This window comes from Microtus oregoni, unplaced genomic scaffold, assembly GCF_018167655.1.
Source record: "Microtus oregoni isolate MIOR12 unplaced genomic scaffold, Mior012 000050F_024, whole genome shotgun sequence".
NCBI classification, from domain to species: domain Eukaryota; kingdom Metazoa; phylum Chordata; class Mammalia; order Rodentia; family Cricetidae; genus Microtus; species Microtus oregoni.
The window spans coordinates 5,178-24,591 of record NW_024543248.1 but is presented as its reverse complement, the minus strand read 5'-3'; the positions used below and the strand labels follow the sequence as shown (position 1 = coordinate 24,591).

At 48.1% G+C, this 19,414-nt stretch overlaps 2 protein-coding genes across 2 annotated transcripts; both read right to left on the bottom strand.

The window, feature by feature from the left end:
* Positions 1–2,313: 2,313 nt before the first annotated feature.
* Positions 2,314–9,344, bottom strand: LOC121437020 (rab GDP dissociation inhibitor alpha-like). Its single transcript, XM_041636896.1, has 11 exons — positions 9,190–9,344; positions 7,743–7,850; positions 7,492–7,591; positions 7,198–7,332; positions 6,583–6,781; positions 6,200–6,331; positions 4,951–5,050; positions 3,960–4,131; positions 3,553–3,697; positions 3,396–3,450; positions 2,314–3,301 (listed from the first exon to the last, which is right to left on the bottom strand). Exons 1-11 carry the CDS (start codon positions 9,232–9,234, stop codon positions 3,149–3,151), a joined length of 1,344 nt encoding a protein of 447 aa, XP_041492830.1. The 5' UTR covers positions 9,235–9,344; the 3' UTR covers positions 2,314–3,148.
* Positions 9,345–10,085: 741 nt separating this feature from the next.
* Positions 10,086–17,930, bottom strand: LOC121437018 (V-type proton ATPase subunit S1-like). Its single transcript, XM_041636894.1, has 10 exons — positions 17,730–17,930; positions 17,302–17,428; positions 14,898–14,972; positions 14,456–14,649; positions 13,844–13,884; positions 13,173–13,258; positions 12,575–12,813; positions 11,462–11,509; positions 11,148–11,376; positions 10,086–10,729 (listed from the first exon to the last, which is right to left on the bottom strand). Exons 1-10 carry the CDS (start codon positions 17,882–17,884, stop codon positions 10,520–10,522), a joined length of 1,404 nt encoding a protein of 467 aa, XP_041492828.1. The 5' UTR covers positions 17,885–17,930; the 3' UTR covers positions 10,086–10,519.
* Between the last annotated feature and the right edge of the window lie 1,484 nt (positions 17,931–19,414).

Below are 19,414 nucleotides of genomic sequence, written 5' to 3'. Positions count from 1 at the left end.
TCTCCACAGGAAATGTATGTATCGGAAGCCTGGGAACATGAACTAGGAAACTGTGCTCAAGTCTCACCCAACATCAGTGCCACCACTGTGGATCCCTCCTGCTAAAGTTTTCACAAGCTAGTGGTCTCAATCTCTGACAAGGCCCAACACTGAGCCCACTTTACAGAATACACTGTCTCAGCTGGCTTCCAATACCAGTCAGAGATGCAGAACCAAGTCCCGCCCCCCGGTGCGGGGCCCGCCCTCTAGGCTCTCCTAGCCCGCCTAGGGGTCTCCCAGAGTCAAGCAGCGTGAGACCGCCAGGGGGCCCGCACGAAGCGCATGCTCTGAGGCGCCCCGGCCTGGCCCACACCTCTGTGATCCTCTGCTTCATCTGCTCCATTTGCTCGCGCTGTTTCTCCCTTTTCTTCATCAGGTGCATGGCGCGGCCCGCCTCGCTTGCGGCGCCCTTATACTGAGCCATAGTGACTATGGCTATGGCTATGGCTATGGCTGTGGCGGCAGTGGCGGCTGCTGCTGCTGCGGCGGCGGCAGCGACGAGCGGCGGTGGAGAGTTCTGCCTGAAGGAGTCCTGGCGATGGCGGTTTAGTCAGCTGACTATGACGTCACCAACCAGGGAATGTACGGACGCTGACCCTGCCTTACGCCCCCCCCAACCCCCCCACCCCCCCACCCCCGTGACTCTGGCACGTGATCACACCGCCCCGCCCCACAGGAGGCTGGGCTCCTTCCCTCACCTTGTTTTGATAAACTACAAGTTCTCCTCGCTCTATTGTGACAGAGCTGTGTCCCCTAGTTTCTTGCACGCCCTCAAAGTTAACTGCTGTCGAACCCAATCAGATTCAGCTGCACACACAATAAATAAATTTGAAGATCTTTTTCTAAAAAAAAAAAAAAGTTAACTGCTGTCTTAAGCTATACCTACAGTCCCCTTAAAGTCTCCTGTTGGCCCCAAGACTGAGCACAATGCTCCCCTGAGTTGGTTCTTAGAGCTCTTGAGCTATGTCTCATGGTCAGGTGTCCTCATAACTTTGAAGCTATTTCCCCTACTTTGTCACAGACTGACACTTATTTGGCGGCTTGGATTTTTTTTTACTGAGACAAAATTTCTCTGTGTAACCTTAGCGGTCCTGGAACTTACTTTATAGACCAGACTGGCCTCAAATTCACAGACCTCTGCCTGCCCTGCCTCCGAAATGCTGGCATTAAAGGCATGAACAACTACCTCTTGGTGGCTTGGGTTTTTTTTTTTTTTTTGGTTTTTTTTCGAGACAGGGTTTTTCTCTGTGGTTTTGGAGCCTGTCCTGGAACTAGTACTTGTAGACCAGGCTGGTCTCGAACTCACAGAGATCCGCCTGCCTCTGCCTCCCAAGTGCTGGGATTAAAGGCATACGCCACCACCGCCCGGCCAGTGGCTTGGATTTTTTTTGTTGTTGTTGTTATCATCCAAGGCTAAGTATAGGTCCCTTTGCTTCCCTAGGACTGAAGCTGGCTCCTAATCCCTGCTTGAAAATTTGAGTGTGAGACTGAAGAGATGGCTCAGGCAGTGATGGGTACTAGAGAGGTACTTCCAGAGGACCCAGGTTCAATTCCCAGCAACCACATAGCAGCTCACAAGAGATTGTAACTCCAGTTCTTGGAGATCCAACTCCCTCTACCGGCCTTTGCAGACAGCAGACATGCAAGTGGTGCACATTTGTCTAAGGAAAACACCCATACACATAAAATGTTAAATTTGTATATATATATATATATATATATATATATATATATATACAAATATATATACACACACACATATATATATATATATTCATATATATATATGTGTGTGTGTGTATGCATAAATCATGGAACATGTGCAGAGGTCATATTATGGAGCTGGGCTCCAAAGAGGTTGCCTGGAAAGTGCCTTTATCCATTGAGTGCTTCCCTGCCTCAGCCTAGAATAGCCTTGAACCCAAAGTCTCCACACCTAGATGCCTTCTCTATGACTTAGAAACCACTACTGCAGCTGGGCAGTGGTGGCGCACACCTTTAATCCCAGCACTTAGAAGGCAGAGGTAGGCAGAGTTCAAGGCCAACCTGGTTTACATAGTGAGTTCCTGGACAGCCAGAGCTCTTACACAGAGAAACCATGTCTCAAAATATCAAAAAGATAAAAACAAAGCCACAAGTGCAAAGATGACACAACACCAGTTGCTGATTGACCTACTTCACCCTTGAGGATACAGTTCTAATTCCAGAAGCTAAACTGCTGTATTCCTGCAAAACAACCCAACAAACTTTGAGCAAAGAACCTAAAGATCCAGATTCAGGTTTCAACAGTTTTATTGGGAGGTTTCTGTTTTCTGTGAAATACACTAGAGATTGAAGAAGGGGACACATTCACTTTGCAAGATAAGGGTTTCCCACCACTAAGGGAAAAGACATGGGGCAGGGCATACTGGGGTTTGGATCCACTTTCCCACCTCCTTCTGCTTTGCTCACATTTGCTTTTTATCAGAGAACACAACACAAAGACAAGAAATTAAAAATAGATCAACCCCCAGAGGAGGCCACACCTAAACCTTCACCCAACCCAGACTTTGCCAGGGCTGGGAGAGGCCAGTGCAGCTCACTCTACAGCCCCAGGCTGCACAGAATGGCTGAGGGACAGACAGGTAGGCTATAGTTAATAAATTAGAATAAATTATAAGGGGGAGAAGGAATGCAATTTTGTGCTGGGAGGGGTCCCTTCTCTCCAACACATAAGAGTTGGGGGAGAAGACAAAGGCCACTACATAGGGAGTAAGAACAGTGGGGGCAGAGTCAGTTTTTCCTCTACTCCTTCCTAAACAGCAGAATTAGGGTGTACATGTACACACACACATACATACATACATACACACACAGAGGAATCCTCTTTTCCTAGAACAAGGATAGGCCAAGAAAGAGGATACTATCCAACCCCCATCTCCCAAACTATCGCTAAGCTTAAGGATTTGGTTGGTGAATCAAATCAATGAGGTGGGTAATCGGAATGTGTTGGGGGAAGCAGAAGATGCTGGAAACAGGGATGTGCCCAGCCATACCATCTTCCCTGCCCCAGAGAAGGACATACAGGTTAGGGAGAGGGTAGTAGGGGCTGGATGAGGGGAGTCAGCAATCACTGATCAGCCTCTCCAAAGACATCATTCTGTTTGCGCTTCATGTTCTCAAAATCAAAGGCAGACCCAGCCATGCGTTTGTAGATATCTTTGATGTCATTGCAGGTGGTCTCAAAGTGTGTGGTGGCATCATAGGAGCAGGAACAAAACACCTGTAAATAAGCAAAGACCCAGGGCTCAGAGAAGTCAGACAGAGGATCTTGGGTGTGCATCAAGAGGCAGGGCTGACTGAGACAGGTTTCTTACCTGACTCTCAGAACCATCGTCAATGGGTTCATACAAATCACTTATAGCCACAAACCTGAAGGGGAAATGGAAGACAGAGGGAGATTAAAGTTTCACAATAGGCCTTGTCCATTCCTGGTCTTCAACCCAGCCTGCCCAGTTTGGCTCAGCCCCTCACTTCTGGTCAATGGGTTCCAACAGCTCCAATGCAGGCTCAACTTCCTTTTCCGGTTCTGCAGTCTCCACGGTGGTGCTGGCAATGGCTATGTATTTGCCCTGTGCTGCCACGTTGTGCGCATAGGAGATCATGCACACATAGATGTCTGACCACAAGAAACACTCAGTTAACATATGCCAGGGGAAATGACCACACAAAAAGGTAGTTCTTAGGAAATGGACAGGAATCTGGCCCACCTGCCCCTCCCCAGCCCAACATGCAGACAGCATTTAAACTGTCACTCTCATAAAGAGAAGGCCATCCAATCCCAGGTATATTCCATAACAAAATGTCACACAAATCCACAAGACTTCCCTGTGAGAATAGAGGCATAGCAACAGAAGGCAGTCCCTCATGGCTTGGCCTACCTGACTTCCTGTTGACCTGGTTCTGAGGGATGATAATTTGACAGGAATTAGCATCATTGGTGTTCTTGATGGGGTGGCTGAGGATACAGATGATGCGAATAACCTGGCCAGCCTTCCGTACACGGTCTAGGATGTAGCTAGGGTCACAGATCAGCTGCTTGCAGCGGGCCACCTGTAAAGGCACCAGATGACTTTACCCCTTGCTCTGTGTAGTAGTAAGCCAAGTCAAAAGTCAAGCCAGGCAGCTGAGTTGTTATCACCACCCCTCCTATGCACATAGCCCCTTTCTTGAAGCTCAGAGAGGTGAGCCCTCACATGCAGGGCTAGGTAGTGACCCTATTGCTGAAACACAATGATCACAAACACTTTTTTTGCTGTTGATAGGGTTTTTGTTTGAGTCTATTTGGCCCAAACTGGTCTGAAACTCAGGATCTTCCTCCCTGAGCCACCATACCAGGCTAAAGGATGCTTTCTTGGGCAGGGGCATATGTCTCAGTTGGTAGAATGCTTGCCTATCACACATAAAGCCTTAGGTTAGATTTTGAGCACTGCATAAACCAGGTATGTTGAAACACACCTGTAATCCCAGCATGAAGAAGGTGGAAGTGCAAGGATTAAGAGTTCATCTTCAGCTATATCGACTATTTGAAGCCAGCCTGGGATACATGATACCCTTTCCAAAAGAATGCTTTCAGGACAACAGACACAGAATGTGACTTCTGAAGATTACGTCTTGATTTAAATCCATCTGCCTCTGCCTCCCTAGAACTGGAATTACAGGCACGTACCACCTTACCTAGCAATTTGAAGGATACTTTCTGTCAACAGGAATAGCTATGTAGACTTTTATTGATCTCCCAGTTCCTAGCTATAAGGCTCTCAGGGTTAAGCAACAGCAAACTTATCAGCAATAAGGCTCCCTATGAACATAGCCCTAAAAAAGACTAAACCTTAACTGAGCCACAGTAACAAATGCACAAGGCAAAATTACCTCTCCCTCAGATTTCACACCCACCACCTTGCCATTCTCCATGATGATGTCATCCACAGGTTTGTTCAGCATATATGTTCCCCCATAGATGGCACTCAATCTGTAGTAAGGAAAATGATGGGGAAGTCTTCTCAGAAGAATGGGGACCAAATCTACTGTACTATTCCCGCCCTACCAGTGAGATAGAGAAAACTGCCCAGGTAGGCAATAGTTAACTCCAACTATTTCAGGTATCCTTCCTATGAACTTGGGGCCCATCTTGGCATACTCCTTCCTCTCTGGAGCTTCCATCCAGAATATTCTATTTTGCAAAGGGCCAGTGAGCATAGCATAAAGGAGTAGCTCCCCAAAGAAAGAGCCCAGAAATTCAGAATAAAGGACTCTCTGGAAAAGAGCCAGCTTGCAAGAAAGCTGAACCTCAAGGTTCTGGGGTCCTAGAATTAGTACTCGTGCTACCAGGAGCTGGGGAAACTATGTTAATAGTGATCATCTCATTTACTTTGTATTTCATTTACTATTTAAATATTTTTTATAGTCACTATTTTATGTGTATGTATTTTATTTGCTCGTGTCTGTATACCACATGAATTCTTGGTGCCTGAGGAAGTCAGATGAGGGTGTTGAATTCCCTAAAACTGGAGTTATGAACAGTTGTGAGCTACCATGTGGGTGTTGGAATTGAACCTGGGCCCTCTGTGAAAATAAGTGCTTTTGCTGAGTGGTGGTGGCACATGCCTTTAATCCCAGCACTTGGGAGGAGAGACAGGCAGATCTCTGTGAAGTTTGAGGTTAGCCTGTTCTACAGAGTGAGTTCCAGTACAAGTTCTAAAGCTACAGAGAAACCCTGTCTCGAAAAACCAAAAAAAAAAAAAAAAACAAAACAAAACAAGTGCTCTTATCTGGTGAGCCAACTCTCCAGACTTTACTCTGCACTTTAATGTACTAGGGCTGTGCCCTCATTACCCAGGGATGGAACAATGTACATGAAGATTAGATGGGAAGGTAGGAGATGTCACAAAAATGCTCAAGGAGATAATTTCCATTCTTGACCTTAGTCTCTTATTTATTTCATTTTATTTTGGTGTTTCAAGACAGGGTTTCTCTGTGTAGCAGCCCTGGCTATCCTAGAACTCACAGAGATTCACCTGCCTCTGCCTCCCAAATATTGGGAGGCTTGCACTACCACCTGGCTTATTGGCCTTATTATTACCCATTAATGCCAGCTGGGAGGAAAAAAACACATCCTCACCTTGCAAAGCCCTGGGGCAGCTCACCCAAGCCATAGAGTGGGTACAAATATGGGCTCTTGCCATACCGGGCCAAGGACTCACTGTACAACTTGATGCGGTTAATAGTCTCAAGACAGGGCTGATCTAGGTAGCTGGGGAACAAGAGAAGATGCTGTGACAGCAGCATCCCTGATCACCTTCAAAGACAACAACACCCAGCCTTCCCACCACCCTTTGTGATCTGGCAAAGGTATGGGTCAAATGGAAGAGAGGGATGGAAATGTAACAGGTGAGCTTGTAAAAGGATATGCAGGGTGGGCAGTGGATACAATAGGCAGGTATGGGGAAGGTAAGGTGCAAGCCAGACAAGGGGGCTCCTGCCACCAGCCAGCTTTCCCCTCACTCATCAGTGCGGTAGAGCGCCAAGGCGTGGCCAGTGAAATCAATGACATCTTGGCCCAGATCAAACTTCCGGTAGACATCGCGCATGCTGGTAGTCTGGGGGTCGACACCCTCAAAGGTTTTGGGGTCATTCTCATCAAAGTTTGCCACAAACACGAAGAATTTTCGGAAGCGTCGTTTTTCAAACATGCCCATCAGATCTGAAGGAAGGGTATTGAGAAGACCCTTTGTATTACTGGGACATAAAACTCCTCTTTCCACCAGAACAGGCCAAGAAAGTTGGTATCCTGGCTCCCATCAGAGCTCAGTCATGTAACCCTGCCCCACCCTTCTCAGCCTCAGTTTTTCTGTTTGTAGGAAAAGGCCCTCCCAGCTCCACTTGGGGATGTTATGGGGATCAGGTAGGCCCTCTGCCAAAAAGAAATCCTCCTCTATGAGCTTCGTTTCTGGCAATTTGCCAGGACAGATAGTACTGTCCAATAAAGGTACTATAAAGCAAGGGGCCTCCGGTACTATGTGGAGCTAAGATTAGGCTTAGGCAAATATTTTGCCGATCTTGAGAATAGTCTGCCTCCTCCTATCCCCTTATCCTCTGGTTAAGGAGACTCATACTCACTAGAAGCCAAGGCCTCAGTCTCAGTGGATGGTACTTTGTAGATCTTGCCTCCCTTGTATACAAAGCTTCCCTCTACCACCTTGAAGTCCAGATAACGAGTCACTTCTGTATACAGTAGCATCTTTACTAGCTGACCTGTGTCCAGAGAGAAGAAGGGACATCAGTGGGGCTTCCTTCAAAAGCTCTCAGTTGTCTGACTAACCTTATTCTGGAGCTTAACCCTCCCCTCTGGTCTTCCCAATCACCACTACCCCCTCAATCAACCATATACATCATCTTCTTAATCTCCCTCACCATTGGCCATGAGGAATTTTGGGATCAAGTCAACATTCCAGTCTCGGCCACGGCCCATTGACTCAGGGGGCCCTTCCAGCAACTGAAAGCGCTTATATAGCTGAAAGTAGGATAGGAAGAAAAAAAATGTCAAGGACCACCCATCCCTCTCCCACTCTCCTGCCCAGCACCTGGAAATTACTTCACCCCATGCACCTATGTGAGAAACTAACAAGGGATCTGGGTCTAAGCCTAGGTACAAGAAGCCTTACCTCCTCCAGGGGTGTGATGGAAGAGCTCTCACCCCCATAGTAGGGGTTCCGGTCCATGTGTAGCACCTTCTTACCATTCACAGACATGATGCCAGACAGTATGCATTCCTAGGGAAGGGGGTGGCATTTACAGCTATACGCCCATTTGCCTTCTGACCTGCATCCCTGATTTGTGCCTGCCACAAACCTGCCACAAATCTCACAATGTAAAGCCCTGGCTCTTGTAACGCCTAACACTGGGGAGACGGAAGATGGTTTCATGTGATGTCTCCTTTATAACCCTGCTGGGCAAAACGGTGAACTACTAGAGCATTAAAGTAGACTTAGGGAGGGGGCTGGAGAGATGGCTCAGTGGTTAAGAGCATTGCCTGCTCTTCCAAAGGTCCTGAGTTCAATTCCCAGCAACCACATGGTGGCTCACAACCATCTGTAATGAGGTCTGGTGCCCTCTTCTGGCCTGCAGGCATATACACAGACAGAATATTGTATACATAATAAATAAATAAATGTTTAAAAAAAAAAGTAGACTTAGGGAGGCAGAGCTTCCACCAGACCCAAGGACAGTCTTCTAGCACCAACAAGCCAAGAAAGTATCCACCTGCTCTGAGCCCACAAAAAGACAAGGAATCTGGAGAAGAACCAGTTCAAAGGGTCTAAGAAAGGGAAGGCCAGACCTTGAAATCCCAGACCCCACCCTGAGCTGCTCCCCCGTCAAAGGACGGTAGCCCCTGACCCTTCTGGCCCTATCTACCGGTCCAGATTCAAGATGCAAACCAACAAGATTTAGAGGAAGCAGGGAAGACAAACACCTCACCGTCACTGTCACTGTCACTAGCCCAAGGTCAAAGGCCGAGGATATATTCAGCCTGAGATCTCCATGGAAAACCGGGTTGGGGTAGAGGGAATGTGCTAACTATCCCCCATTGCTGTTGCTTCTAGAACATTCCTTGGGTTTCCCCATCCCCTCCCAAAAGGCAGAAAGGCCGGATGAGAGCCCACCCTTGGAAAGCCCCCCATACCCAAACCTTCATACTCCATGCCCTAGTGTGATCACCACAAAATGGTGAGGGATGCTAATCAAGGATGCTAAGCAAGTGATGAGTGCGGGCGATGGGTGGGAGCTGGGTGCAACCGGTCCAGTAGGGGGAGGGGGGAGTTTTCCATCTCAGTGACACAAATAAGGAAAAGGAGAGGGGTCCGGGTTTAAGGCCTAGGGTGCGGGGGTACAGGCTGAAAGGGGGCCCTCTACGGGGACTTGAGAACATGACAGCGCAATAGAGCCGACATCATAGGGTGAGGTAGAGGGGTGGGCGCGGGGCTGACTTTGGCAGGACAGGAGGCAGGACCGCAATGAAGGCAGAATGAGTCGGGTGGCCAGAGCTCTGCATCACCACGGGGGATGGGAAAGGCAGGATGCATGGCTATGAGCGCCGGAATTGGCACTTACGGTAAGACCTGTCCCCAGCACAATCACATCGTATTCCTCATCCATGATCAGGCCTTGGTACCAGCGCCCGCTCGGCTCCTCCTCCTCCTTCACCACAGCAGCCGCTGCCTTCGCCGCCGCACTGAACCAAAGATGGCGGCTATCAGTCGTTTCCCTATCCTTCCGCCACGTCAAAGAGTCCCTCTCCCTCTTTGGGCCCTGCCACGCCCTACCGAAATCACTGTTTCCCCCGCTTGTTTTCTGGAAGGGCTTCCGGGGCCTGAGACCCAGCACCAGCACGACTCCGGGTACGAAGACGATCTTCACGAGCCCAGAGAAATACGGGGCGGGGCGGACCCGCTGCAGGTGCTGCGCCCGTAAAGGATCCGTGCGCGGGAGCCGCGCGCGCCCCGCCCCGTCCCGCCCAGCGCGCTCCCGTCCCGCTCCCCTGGGAGTAACAGCAAGGCCCTCTGGTGTGTTTTTGCTGCTGCCAGTATCTCATTGAGAGAGCTACCGTCGTCAGGATTCAGGAGAAATAACAAGCCTCTACCCTAACTCGTTAGAGTATCAGCTTGCTGAAGATTATCCCACCTTTCCAGTCTCACCTCCCTCCTGACAGGACCACACACCTGGGAACTTCTTCCCCTCGGTCAAGAACAAATCTACTGTCAGAAATGACACGAAGCCAAAGCCCAACACATGGCAACACGTCTTTATTTTATTAGGAAGGAAACAACAGAGCAGCCCCATCCCCGCGTCTTGACAGGCAATCCTAATAGGAACAAGTCAGAAACCCAGTTAGCACACTCTGCTCACCAGTCTTCGTAGAGGTCTCTTCCTTCTCTGGCCAGAGAAATAAACCCCAGTGTACCGCTCATTCTTAACACATCACCCAAAAACAACACCCAAGCTGGACAGACAGTTAAGTAGTCTTCACACCTCTCAAACTCAAGAAACTTCAAGTTCATTGCTGTTGCTGGAAGCTTCAAAAAGCTTTGGGAGTGAGCATTAATTACACAAAAGCACTATAAACAGCAAGGGATAGCAGACAAGGGGCAAGAATAAATAAGGGGGAAAGGAGGAAAAGGAACCCTAGAATTAATGTCCCTTCCCCTCATGATGGTGGAACCTGGAAGATTTGCCTAATATCTATGAAGAATATATATACACTTCTTTGGAAGAGAAGGGGGATAGCCCCAGGAAAGTCCCTAAGCAGGTTGAAGAGGAAGGAAAACAGGCTGAGGGTAGTATAGGGTTCATGCTATAATAGGAAGAGGACAAACCCTTCCATCCACTGTGCCAAGATGACAACCTAGACACCAACACTCCCTCAATTCCTTTCTGACACAAGTCACACAATCTGTGTCAAAGTGATGGTGGGGCCCTTGTGGTCATCAAAGCGATCCATGGTCTTGAGGCTGAGTATCATGTGCAGGCCATAGGTGAAGATGAAAAGCATGAAGAGGGTGGTGAGCAGCCCCATCCAGATGCCTGGGGAGAAGAAGCCAGCACAGTCGCTAGCATAGGAGAACTGCTCACCCGTCACATTGAAGGCCTGGATCTAAGAGACAAATAGACATGGATCAGAAGGGATTACAAGTTCCTACAGACAGCAAGAGCTGGGGTTCTAGAATCAGTGAACAGTCTATACCTTCAGAGATAGCACAAGGATGGAGCTCTCAGCTATATCCTCAAGCCATACTGAGATTTTCTTTTTTTTTTAAAGATTCATTTATTTATTATGTATACAATATTCTGCCTCTTATGTATGCCTGCAGGCCAGAGGAGGGCGCAAGATCTCAGTACAGATGGTTGTGAGCCACCATGTGGTTGCTGGGAATTGAACCCAGGACCTCTGGAGGAGCAGCCAGTGCTCTTAACCTCTGAGCCATCTCTCCAGCCCCCCATACTGAGATTTTCTGAGCTCTTCCTCCCTCCCCCTACTGCCACCAGCTTGGAGCCCATCCCCCTTCCAATACCTGGAAGTCGTGAAGAGTCATCTGCCAGAGTGAGGGCACGTTGGTCACAAGGAGATTGCCTTTCTTGCTCAGACTGCTGACATACTCACAGTGGAAAGAATAGATGCTGGGTCCTGTGACTTGGGAAACATTGAAATGGGCAACAGAACCATTGCTGTGGATTTCAAGTCGTTCCATGGTAAACCAGTATCGGGCAGACACTGGGTAAAAGCGACTAGCCAGAATGAATCTGGAGGTAAGAGTAGCAGAGATGTCAGATGAACAGAAAAGAATGGACATACCAGCCCAAACACACTTCAGTCACCAGAACTTACTTAAATGTCACTGTTGCACCAAAGAGTGGTTCATAGGTCAGTGAAAGCCTGCAGGACAAGGTAGAGAGATGCGGTCAGACCCTAGAAGGACCTTAAGCAAGGTCCTCCTCAAATTGGTTCCAACCTAAGCTGCCCTAGGTTCATCCTTACAATTACCTGCCAATACAGTGTCCCCATTTAGCAGATGGGAAAACTAAGGCTCTAGTCAAAACCAAATCAGGAGCAGTTGGAGGGTCAGGACCTAGGTCCAACATCTCCAGCTTACAATTCCTTCATCTGGCTGTCCTGAGTCCCCTGGACCTCTTTCAGCCCCTTCTCTTTTTTTTAAAAAATGTTTATTTATTATGTATACAATATTCTGTCTGCATGTATGTCTGCAGGCCAGAAGAAGTCACCAGACCTCATTACAGATGGTTGTGAGCCACCATGTGGTTGCCGGGAATTGAACTCAGGACCTTTGGAAGAGCAGGCAATGCTCTTAACCACTGAGCCATCTCTCCAGCCCCCTCTTTTTTTTAAGATTATTTATTTATTACATATACAGTATTCTGCCTGCATGTGTCCCTGCACCCCAGAAGAGGGTACCAGATCTCATTACAGATGGCTGTGAACCACCATGTGGTTGCTGGGAATTGAACTCAGAACCTCTGGAAGAAGAGTCAGTGCTCTTAACCGCTGAGCCATCTCTCCAGCCCCCCTTTTAGCCCCTTCTCAAAGGGCATTTAGCTGCCTGCTGAAGTTTCAGGGGTAGGAGGCCTAGAACTGGTTTTTGGCAGTTGGTCTGCTTTTTGCCCACATGTAATCCCAGGGGTTGAGCTCAAAGAAGGGCCAGGGTCCCAAGGGACTGTGTGATGATAATAACCCAGAACCCATCAACCAAGGCCTAAAAAGCATGGGAAGGCAAAACTTGTGAGAGGCTCCCTCTCCAGTAACCTCCCAGCAACATCACCCTGTGATACTTTCACCAACTCCTTGGTGAACATACCACAGAAAGACCTTCTTCACCCTCAACACATGTACACCTGATCCTACATTCTTGCCCTGTACTGTGCTCACAGTGGCAAGAAGGCCATGTATGATAACAGTCCTTTCTTCCCTGCCTAGTACCCTTACACAGCAAAGGAGTCGTTCCAGAAGGAGCCAGTCAAGTTAAGATTCTCCACACCAAATGTGAGGGAAGTCAAGTCTTTCCACTCGTCTTTGTATGCCACAGAGAAGTTTTGTGCCCAGAACAGGATCCTTGGAACAGTGTCATTGTAACTCACAGGAGGATGGATCATAGGTGCTGCCACCTGAGTCTGAAGCAGCTGGCGACCTAGACCCCCAGTCACCATGGGTACATCACGGGCCACCTGCAGAAACATTCAACAACCTTTCTTTTAACAGTCCTAAAAACAAAGCCTAATCTACTGTAATGATCTTCCTCCCCATTGGGTACCCTGTACACCATCTAAAAGTCCCTAGCCCTGATATTCCATCTCCTTAAACTTATGATCATTTGCAGCAAGTGTGCATGAACACTGCCCAAGTGGTTCACAAACGAGATGGAAAAACGGCCCTGTGGATAGAGGAAGCAATCCTTTGTCCACTAATCTCCTAAGTTGAGGACTCCTGGGAGGCCCCGCCTGCGACATACCCTTCCATCTCCAGGCACACTCACCAATAACCTCACAACCCCATGCCCCAGGGCCCCTGCTAGAATAGTACATACTCTAGAAGGGCAGACTGCAGTAAGAGCCGCGGTGTAAGGGACTTCTTCAGACTTGAGTGTGCTCAGTACCTGTCCAATGACCTCATCTGAAGAGTGACAGGAGAACACAGAGCCAAGTCACCAGGTAGTATGCTTAAATACTCCCCACTCTCTGCTTTATAGAGACCTTCTAGACCTTGAGAAAATCAGTGCTGTTAGTCTCTACTGAAGACCCCTAAAACAAGGTATTTCTCCTCCTACCCACTGTGCCAGTCTCTCTGGGGACATCTGTGGCCTTAATCATTGACTCTATAATGCCAAGCCCAACCTTAAGTGAAACAAAATATATAGTGATATAGACAACTCCGTATCTACCCAACTCCCTTTCCATGCAGATAGACTGTCCTTTACAACAAAGACAAGTCCTCCTAATTGCTTTGTATAACGTTAATGGTCTATTAAATCCATCGAATCATTAGACCTGTGCAGAAACTAGGTTCCAGGGTTCTTACACAGAGGGTCATAAGCCACCTCTGTCAGGTGAAGCTGACTACAGAAGCCAGCCACTATGTCCCTACTCAGCTGTTAGCTGCTCTGAGAAATGGGGCCACCCTTGTAGTAAAGAGAAACCAATTCTATCTTCCTGGCCCAAAGGCAAGATGAGGAAATAAGTCCTCTGGGACCACACTCACCATTGCCTGTGAGGACCTCCCTGGGCGCCATCAGACCGGAGCTATGGATAAGAAGAAAGCAAGAGGCCTGCAGGTTGCTCTTCACTTAAGCTTGCCTGGAGCAGTTCAATGTGGCTCACTACCTTTCTCTCAGCCCTTCCAGCATCTCCTTCCCTACTAGCCCCACTCCCCAAGCCTGTGCACTTCAGCTGCTGCCCTGACAGCCATGAAGAGGCCCAGCTCAGCAGTAGCAGCTAGCCCCTATACTTCTATTTGCTTCAGTGCCCCTGCCTGGAATCCCATTTCTCTTTCCCCATTTTGCAGGTACAGCCCCTGTCCACAGTTCTATAAAGAGGGCCTTAGTGGGTGAAAAGGTTTTTCTACAAGTAAGGGCCATGTCTGCCTCATTTCTGGAGGTCCAATAGGCATAATTCAGTGGTGGATACTTGTAAGTCACAGCCTGACAGGAAGTTATTCCTGTCTCTTCTGGGCATACAAGGAACTTTCTGGAACAGTCTGAAGGTGAACATATGGTGAGGGAATATTTGTCTCAACTCTCCCCAAAGCTCACAGCCTAGGATTTTACCCATCTCTTGAAGTGCAAGGCTGGAAGCTGTGCCACCCAGGCTGTACCTGGCTGTGTAGGGCAGACGGATAAGCAGCAGGGCAGGGAGGCTGGCATTGAGCTTCAGTTCCTTTAGGGTAGCTAGATCCACATGCAGGGGACTAGCCCCAAGCTTCTCCTGAAGGTAGGTGGTCAGAGTGCTGATTGCATACCAGTCCACAGCGGGAAGCACCAGTGAGGAGGGGGCCAAATCCAGGGCATTCTGAAGTTAGGGGAGAGGTGAAAGGCAAAGTAAGCCAGAGAACAATGGGCCTAATAACCTCTAAAAACCTTGCCTGGAAAGCCACACCCCACAGAGATCTTGCAACGGGTTATAAAGTAAATGTCTCACATCTGACACTCAGATCCCAGGCCCTCTACCCTCAAAGCCTCTGGTCCTCTCTCTGGGAGAGAGAGTACAGAATGTATTATCATCTGTCCTCTTAGCTGGGGCTGTGAGCAGACCCTTACCTCCAGGTTAGAAAAGGCACTGTCCTGCTTATTTCCAAACACACCACCGTATGCTGTGAAATCCTCAATGCTTAGCTAAAAGGGAAGCAGAAGAGAGAGATATCCTAGGAGGCTGGGCAAGGAATGCAGGGGCGAGAATTCTCAGGGCTAAAAAAACATTACAAGTTAGATTTGGCGTGTAGGGAGGACAGTTAACCACCAGCACTTGTGGTAGGCGTGAGTGGAAAGCTCACTCTTTCCTCCCCAGTACTCTGAGGGCAGGGTGACAAGACATTGAAGGTAAGTCATAGGGTTGGGAGATCTACAGACAGTTGATAAAGTACAAAACAAGAGTCAGCCAGCAAGAACTGGGAAGGGAAGCTGGGGAAGAGGAAGAAGACAGCAAAGAACATTTATTGCATGCCTCCTAAGAGGGAAGTAGAAGTCAGAGTAAAGGAAAACTTCCATGTTTAGTCTGGATAGGATCCTTTTAAGGGGAAGAAGTCCTTGCTTGCCCCACCATTTTTGGTGGGATTTAGGAGAGAGGAAAATAATGAAACACAATGGAGGAAACTGGGACTTCTGAGCTCCCAGGACCCCAGTAACTCCAATCTCATGCCCTCCCTCTACAGTTTGTAAGTATCTTAGTCCTCCTCCCTTCAACCACCAGCTAGCTTCCTCTGACTTTTTCCAGTTAGGACCAGAAGGAATCTTAACCAGGTTCCCTAAACTCATTGTGTTTAGTATACATAAGCCTAGCCTCCTTTCCTAGCCTCGTCTTCTTCTATACTTTCCTATACTCTGTATTACACATGCAAGGTTTTGTTGTACTCAGAACTGCCACTAATCTTTCCTCTAGTGGCTCCATCTCTAGGCAACCTAGCAGACCATCTCGTACCCGGGACCCTTTCATTCACTAGGCTCTGGTCACACAAGCACTCCCTTGCCTAGGGCCTTTACACCTGCTACTTTCCTGACAGTAATGTCCCTCCTCAAGTCACATGACTCCCTCCTGCTAACAAGATGTTACCTACTGAGACCCTGCCTGGCCACACTGTTATCTAAAACAGTGTCCTTCCTTATTGTGTTGCCTTAGCCTTCTTCCTTCTATAGACTAAAGGACTGACATTGTCCGATTTAGCTCATTTTTTTAAGCTTTAGACCAGGCTGGCCTTGAACTCAGTGAGAGCTACCAGCCTTTGCCTACCAAGTGATGGAATTAAAGGCGTGCGTGCACCACTGCCACCAGGCTCCAATTTAGCTCTTAACCACTTGCCTTCACAAGAGTGTCTACTTCCTAACACATACTAAGCACTCTATCATTGGCAAAAGAAGGAAATACCCTAAGATTGGGAGACTGTGGCAGATGGTTATCTTCATTTTACACTTAGAAACTGTGGTTTACAAAGATTATTCCATATGCCCCAAGGCCAAAACAAGTGATAGGACTGAGTTCCAGTCTTCCCTGTTATTTAATACCTTTTGAAAGGACCATTGACTAACATAATCACCACTATCAGCAGACACAGCAACAGAGGGAGGCCACAAACAAAATGAGCCAGCCAGGCCACTAAAGAGGAAGGGACAAGCAGAGACTTGACACCCTCCTGAACAATAACTTTATACTGCACTAGAACATTCTCATAGTCCATACTCCTGCTCTGGGTGTACACACCTGGAGTGAAAGCAAAATAGAATGCTGGCTCAGCACAAAACTGGGGGATAGGTCTGATACCCCCAAGCTGGAAGCATTGTATTATGCTATCTCCAAATCTGGACCTTCAGCAACTCATTTTACCTCTTCAACATTACTTTCATTAGTGGTTAAACCAAGAAAATGATATCAGTTGAGCACAGTATATGTAGCTAAATAAAGAGTCATTCTCCAGTTATTCCTATTACAATTGTAACAGTTAAAAATTACAATTCTAAACCGGGCGGTGGTGGCGCATGCCTTTAATCCCAGCACTCGGGAGGCAGAGGCAGGCGGATCTCTGTGAGTTCGAGACCAGCCTGGTCTACAGAGCTAGTTCCAGGACAGGCTCCAAAGCTACAGAGAAACCCTGTCTCGAAAAATAAAAAAAAAAATTACAATTCTACCAACAATTAGTTATTGGGCAAGTCACTGATCTTTCCCCAAAGTGAATCTTCTTATCTGTGATAATTCCCCCACATGCTGAGACACCAGAAAATAATGCTGAGTACTAGATAGGTATCTGATGTTTGACTCCTTGCTTCCTAAATCAAGTCCTTGCCATTTTCATGGGTCTCCTATTCCCACTGAAGCATATTCTACAAATCTTCACGAAAATCTAGCCACACCTGCTTACCTGTGGGACAAGGTCACCACACTTGGGGAACCAGCAGTGGGGGTGGGGCGGGGTCTGCCTCCCGGTGACAAAGACATAGACTGGGGCAGGCTCACCTTGTCCTGCAGGAACAGCAGTACATTGCGGGGGCCCAGTTCCAGGGCAGGGTCTAAGTAGGTAGAAAGCTGCATATCGCTGGTGATATGGCCCTCATGTGTGTCGGCCACAGGAGTCCACAGGTCCCTAGAAACGGACAGAAGATAAACTGTCAGATGTGATTGCGTGGCTTGAGATCCTAAGCCCATGGGCGCCCGGCTTCACGTGGGTGGGGGAGGCTGAGAGCTCAACACTGGTCGTCATGAAGCAAGCCCATGAATAAGAGACAGACTCCATCTGGGCCTCGAAGCCCCGGCCAAGGACAGCTCTGGAGTTCAGCGAGGGCGGCTCATCCCCTGCGGCACACAATACCATCCTCACGAACCCCACCTGGCCCGGCTCAACTCGGCCGGGCCCAGCCCGACCCGACCTGTCCCAACCCGCTCACCGGTCACTCGACCACAGTACCAGTGGCACCTGCTGCTCAGTGGCTACTGCCGCCGCCGCCACCACCGCTACTGCCACCAACGACAGAGGCAGCCACAGGACTGGGAGCCGCTGTGTTCCCATTCGCATCCGAGACACCACTGTTGCCGCCATCATACCCTCAGCCTTCAGTGCTTGGGCCTCCGAGGCCGCTGCAGATCAGATGACCATCACCTCCACCCGAGCCCCACCCCCATCTATCTGGGCGGGGCCTTCTCCCATACTCTGCTGTGATTGGTCCAAGATCGTGGCACTCATGACCACTCCTTCTCACTGGTTGGTTGTACGTGTCTCCAGTCACGCACGCTCTAAGTGAGAAAGGAGGCAGAACCAAGCGCTACTGCCTGCTACCTGGCTCTGCTGGGCGGGGTGGTTCTATAGCGCCCCATTCTCTAATATTTTTTTCTGTTTTCGTCTTAAAAATAGCAAAACTGGATTTTTTTTTCTAAAGATAGACCCTTTGTCTGGTACAGATGAAAAGCTGAAATCACTTAGAATAAGAAGAGGGTCCACCGTACCATCAGAGAACAACAGCCAGCACTTAAAATGGGCAGGTTGGAGGAGGATCTAGGAATTAGAACAGTTGCAGCTTCAGAAAGGAAGGGAAAACCCAGGCGGTAACCCGGTCTGAAGGACAACATTAAGTAACAATGTCAGTATCATTTGCCACTAAAAATCGGGCAATACGGTGAGAGCAGAGAACACTGTTTCTTTTTACTTAGCAACACTTGCCAACTTGAGCAAGGGCGATCCCACTATAAATCAGGGGAGACTCCTTGTGGGAGGAGTATCCTTCTTTGTGATATGACTGAGAAGGACTGACAGCTAGAGTCACAAAATGGAAGTCACCGGCACAAACAAACTGACTTTTATGTTCTGTTTTTTGACACAGGGTTGGAGTATGAACAAAATTCACTATACAAACCTCAACCTTTTAAGTGCTAGGATTACAACTGTGAGCCACCAAACATGCTTTATTTCTGAACCATTTTTATTTCTTGGTCTATTGATTACCTTTACAAACACTAAATTCATTCCCACAGTACTACAAAAAGAAAAAGAAAGAAAAATAAAAAAGGAAGAGTATAACCAAATCTTGAACTCTCCAAACATATGTGATTAATCTAGATGGTTCTCCAACCCCCAAAGACACTGTAAATGCGTCTTAATTTGGAAACAGGGACATTTTTGTTCATTTGCTTTTCAAGACAAGGTTTCTCTATGTCCCTGGCTATCCTAGAACTCACTCCATAGACCAGGATGGCCATGAGCTCACAGAGATACCCTGCCTCTCTCTGCTCCTGAGTGCTGGGATTAAAGGCATGTGCCACCACCGCCCGGGTGGAAACAGACAGGGTCTTTGCACATATAATCAGTTTATAATAAACTCATACTGACTGCTAAAGTCAAAATATGGAAGGATGGGCCACAGTCTGATGATTGGTGTCATTATAAAAAGAGGGAAATTTGCTGGGTGGTGGTGGTAGATGCCTTTAGTACCAGCATTTAGGAAGCAGAGGCAGACAGATATCTGAGATTTCAAGGCCAGTTTGGTCTACAAAGTGAGTTCAGGACAACCAGTGCTACATAGAGACCAGAAAAACCCTGTCAAGAGAGATAGAGAAAGAAAAAGGAAAATTTATTTAC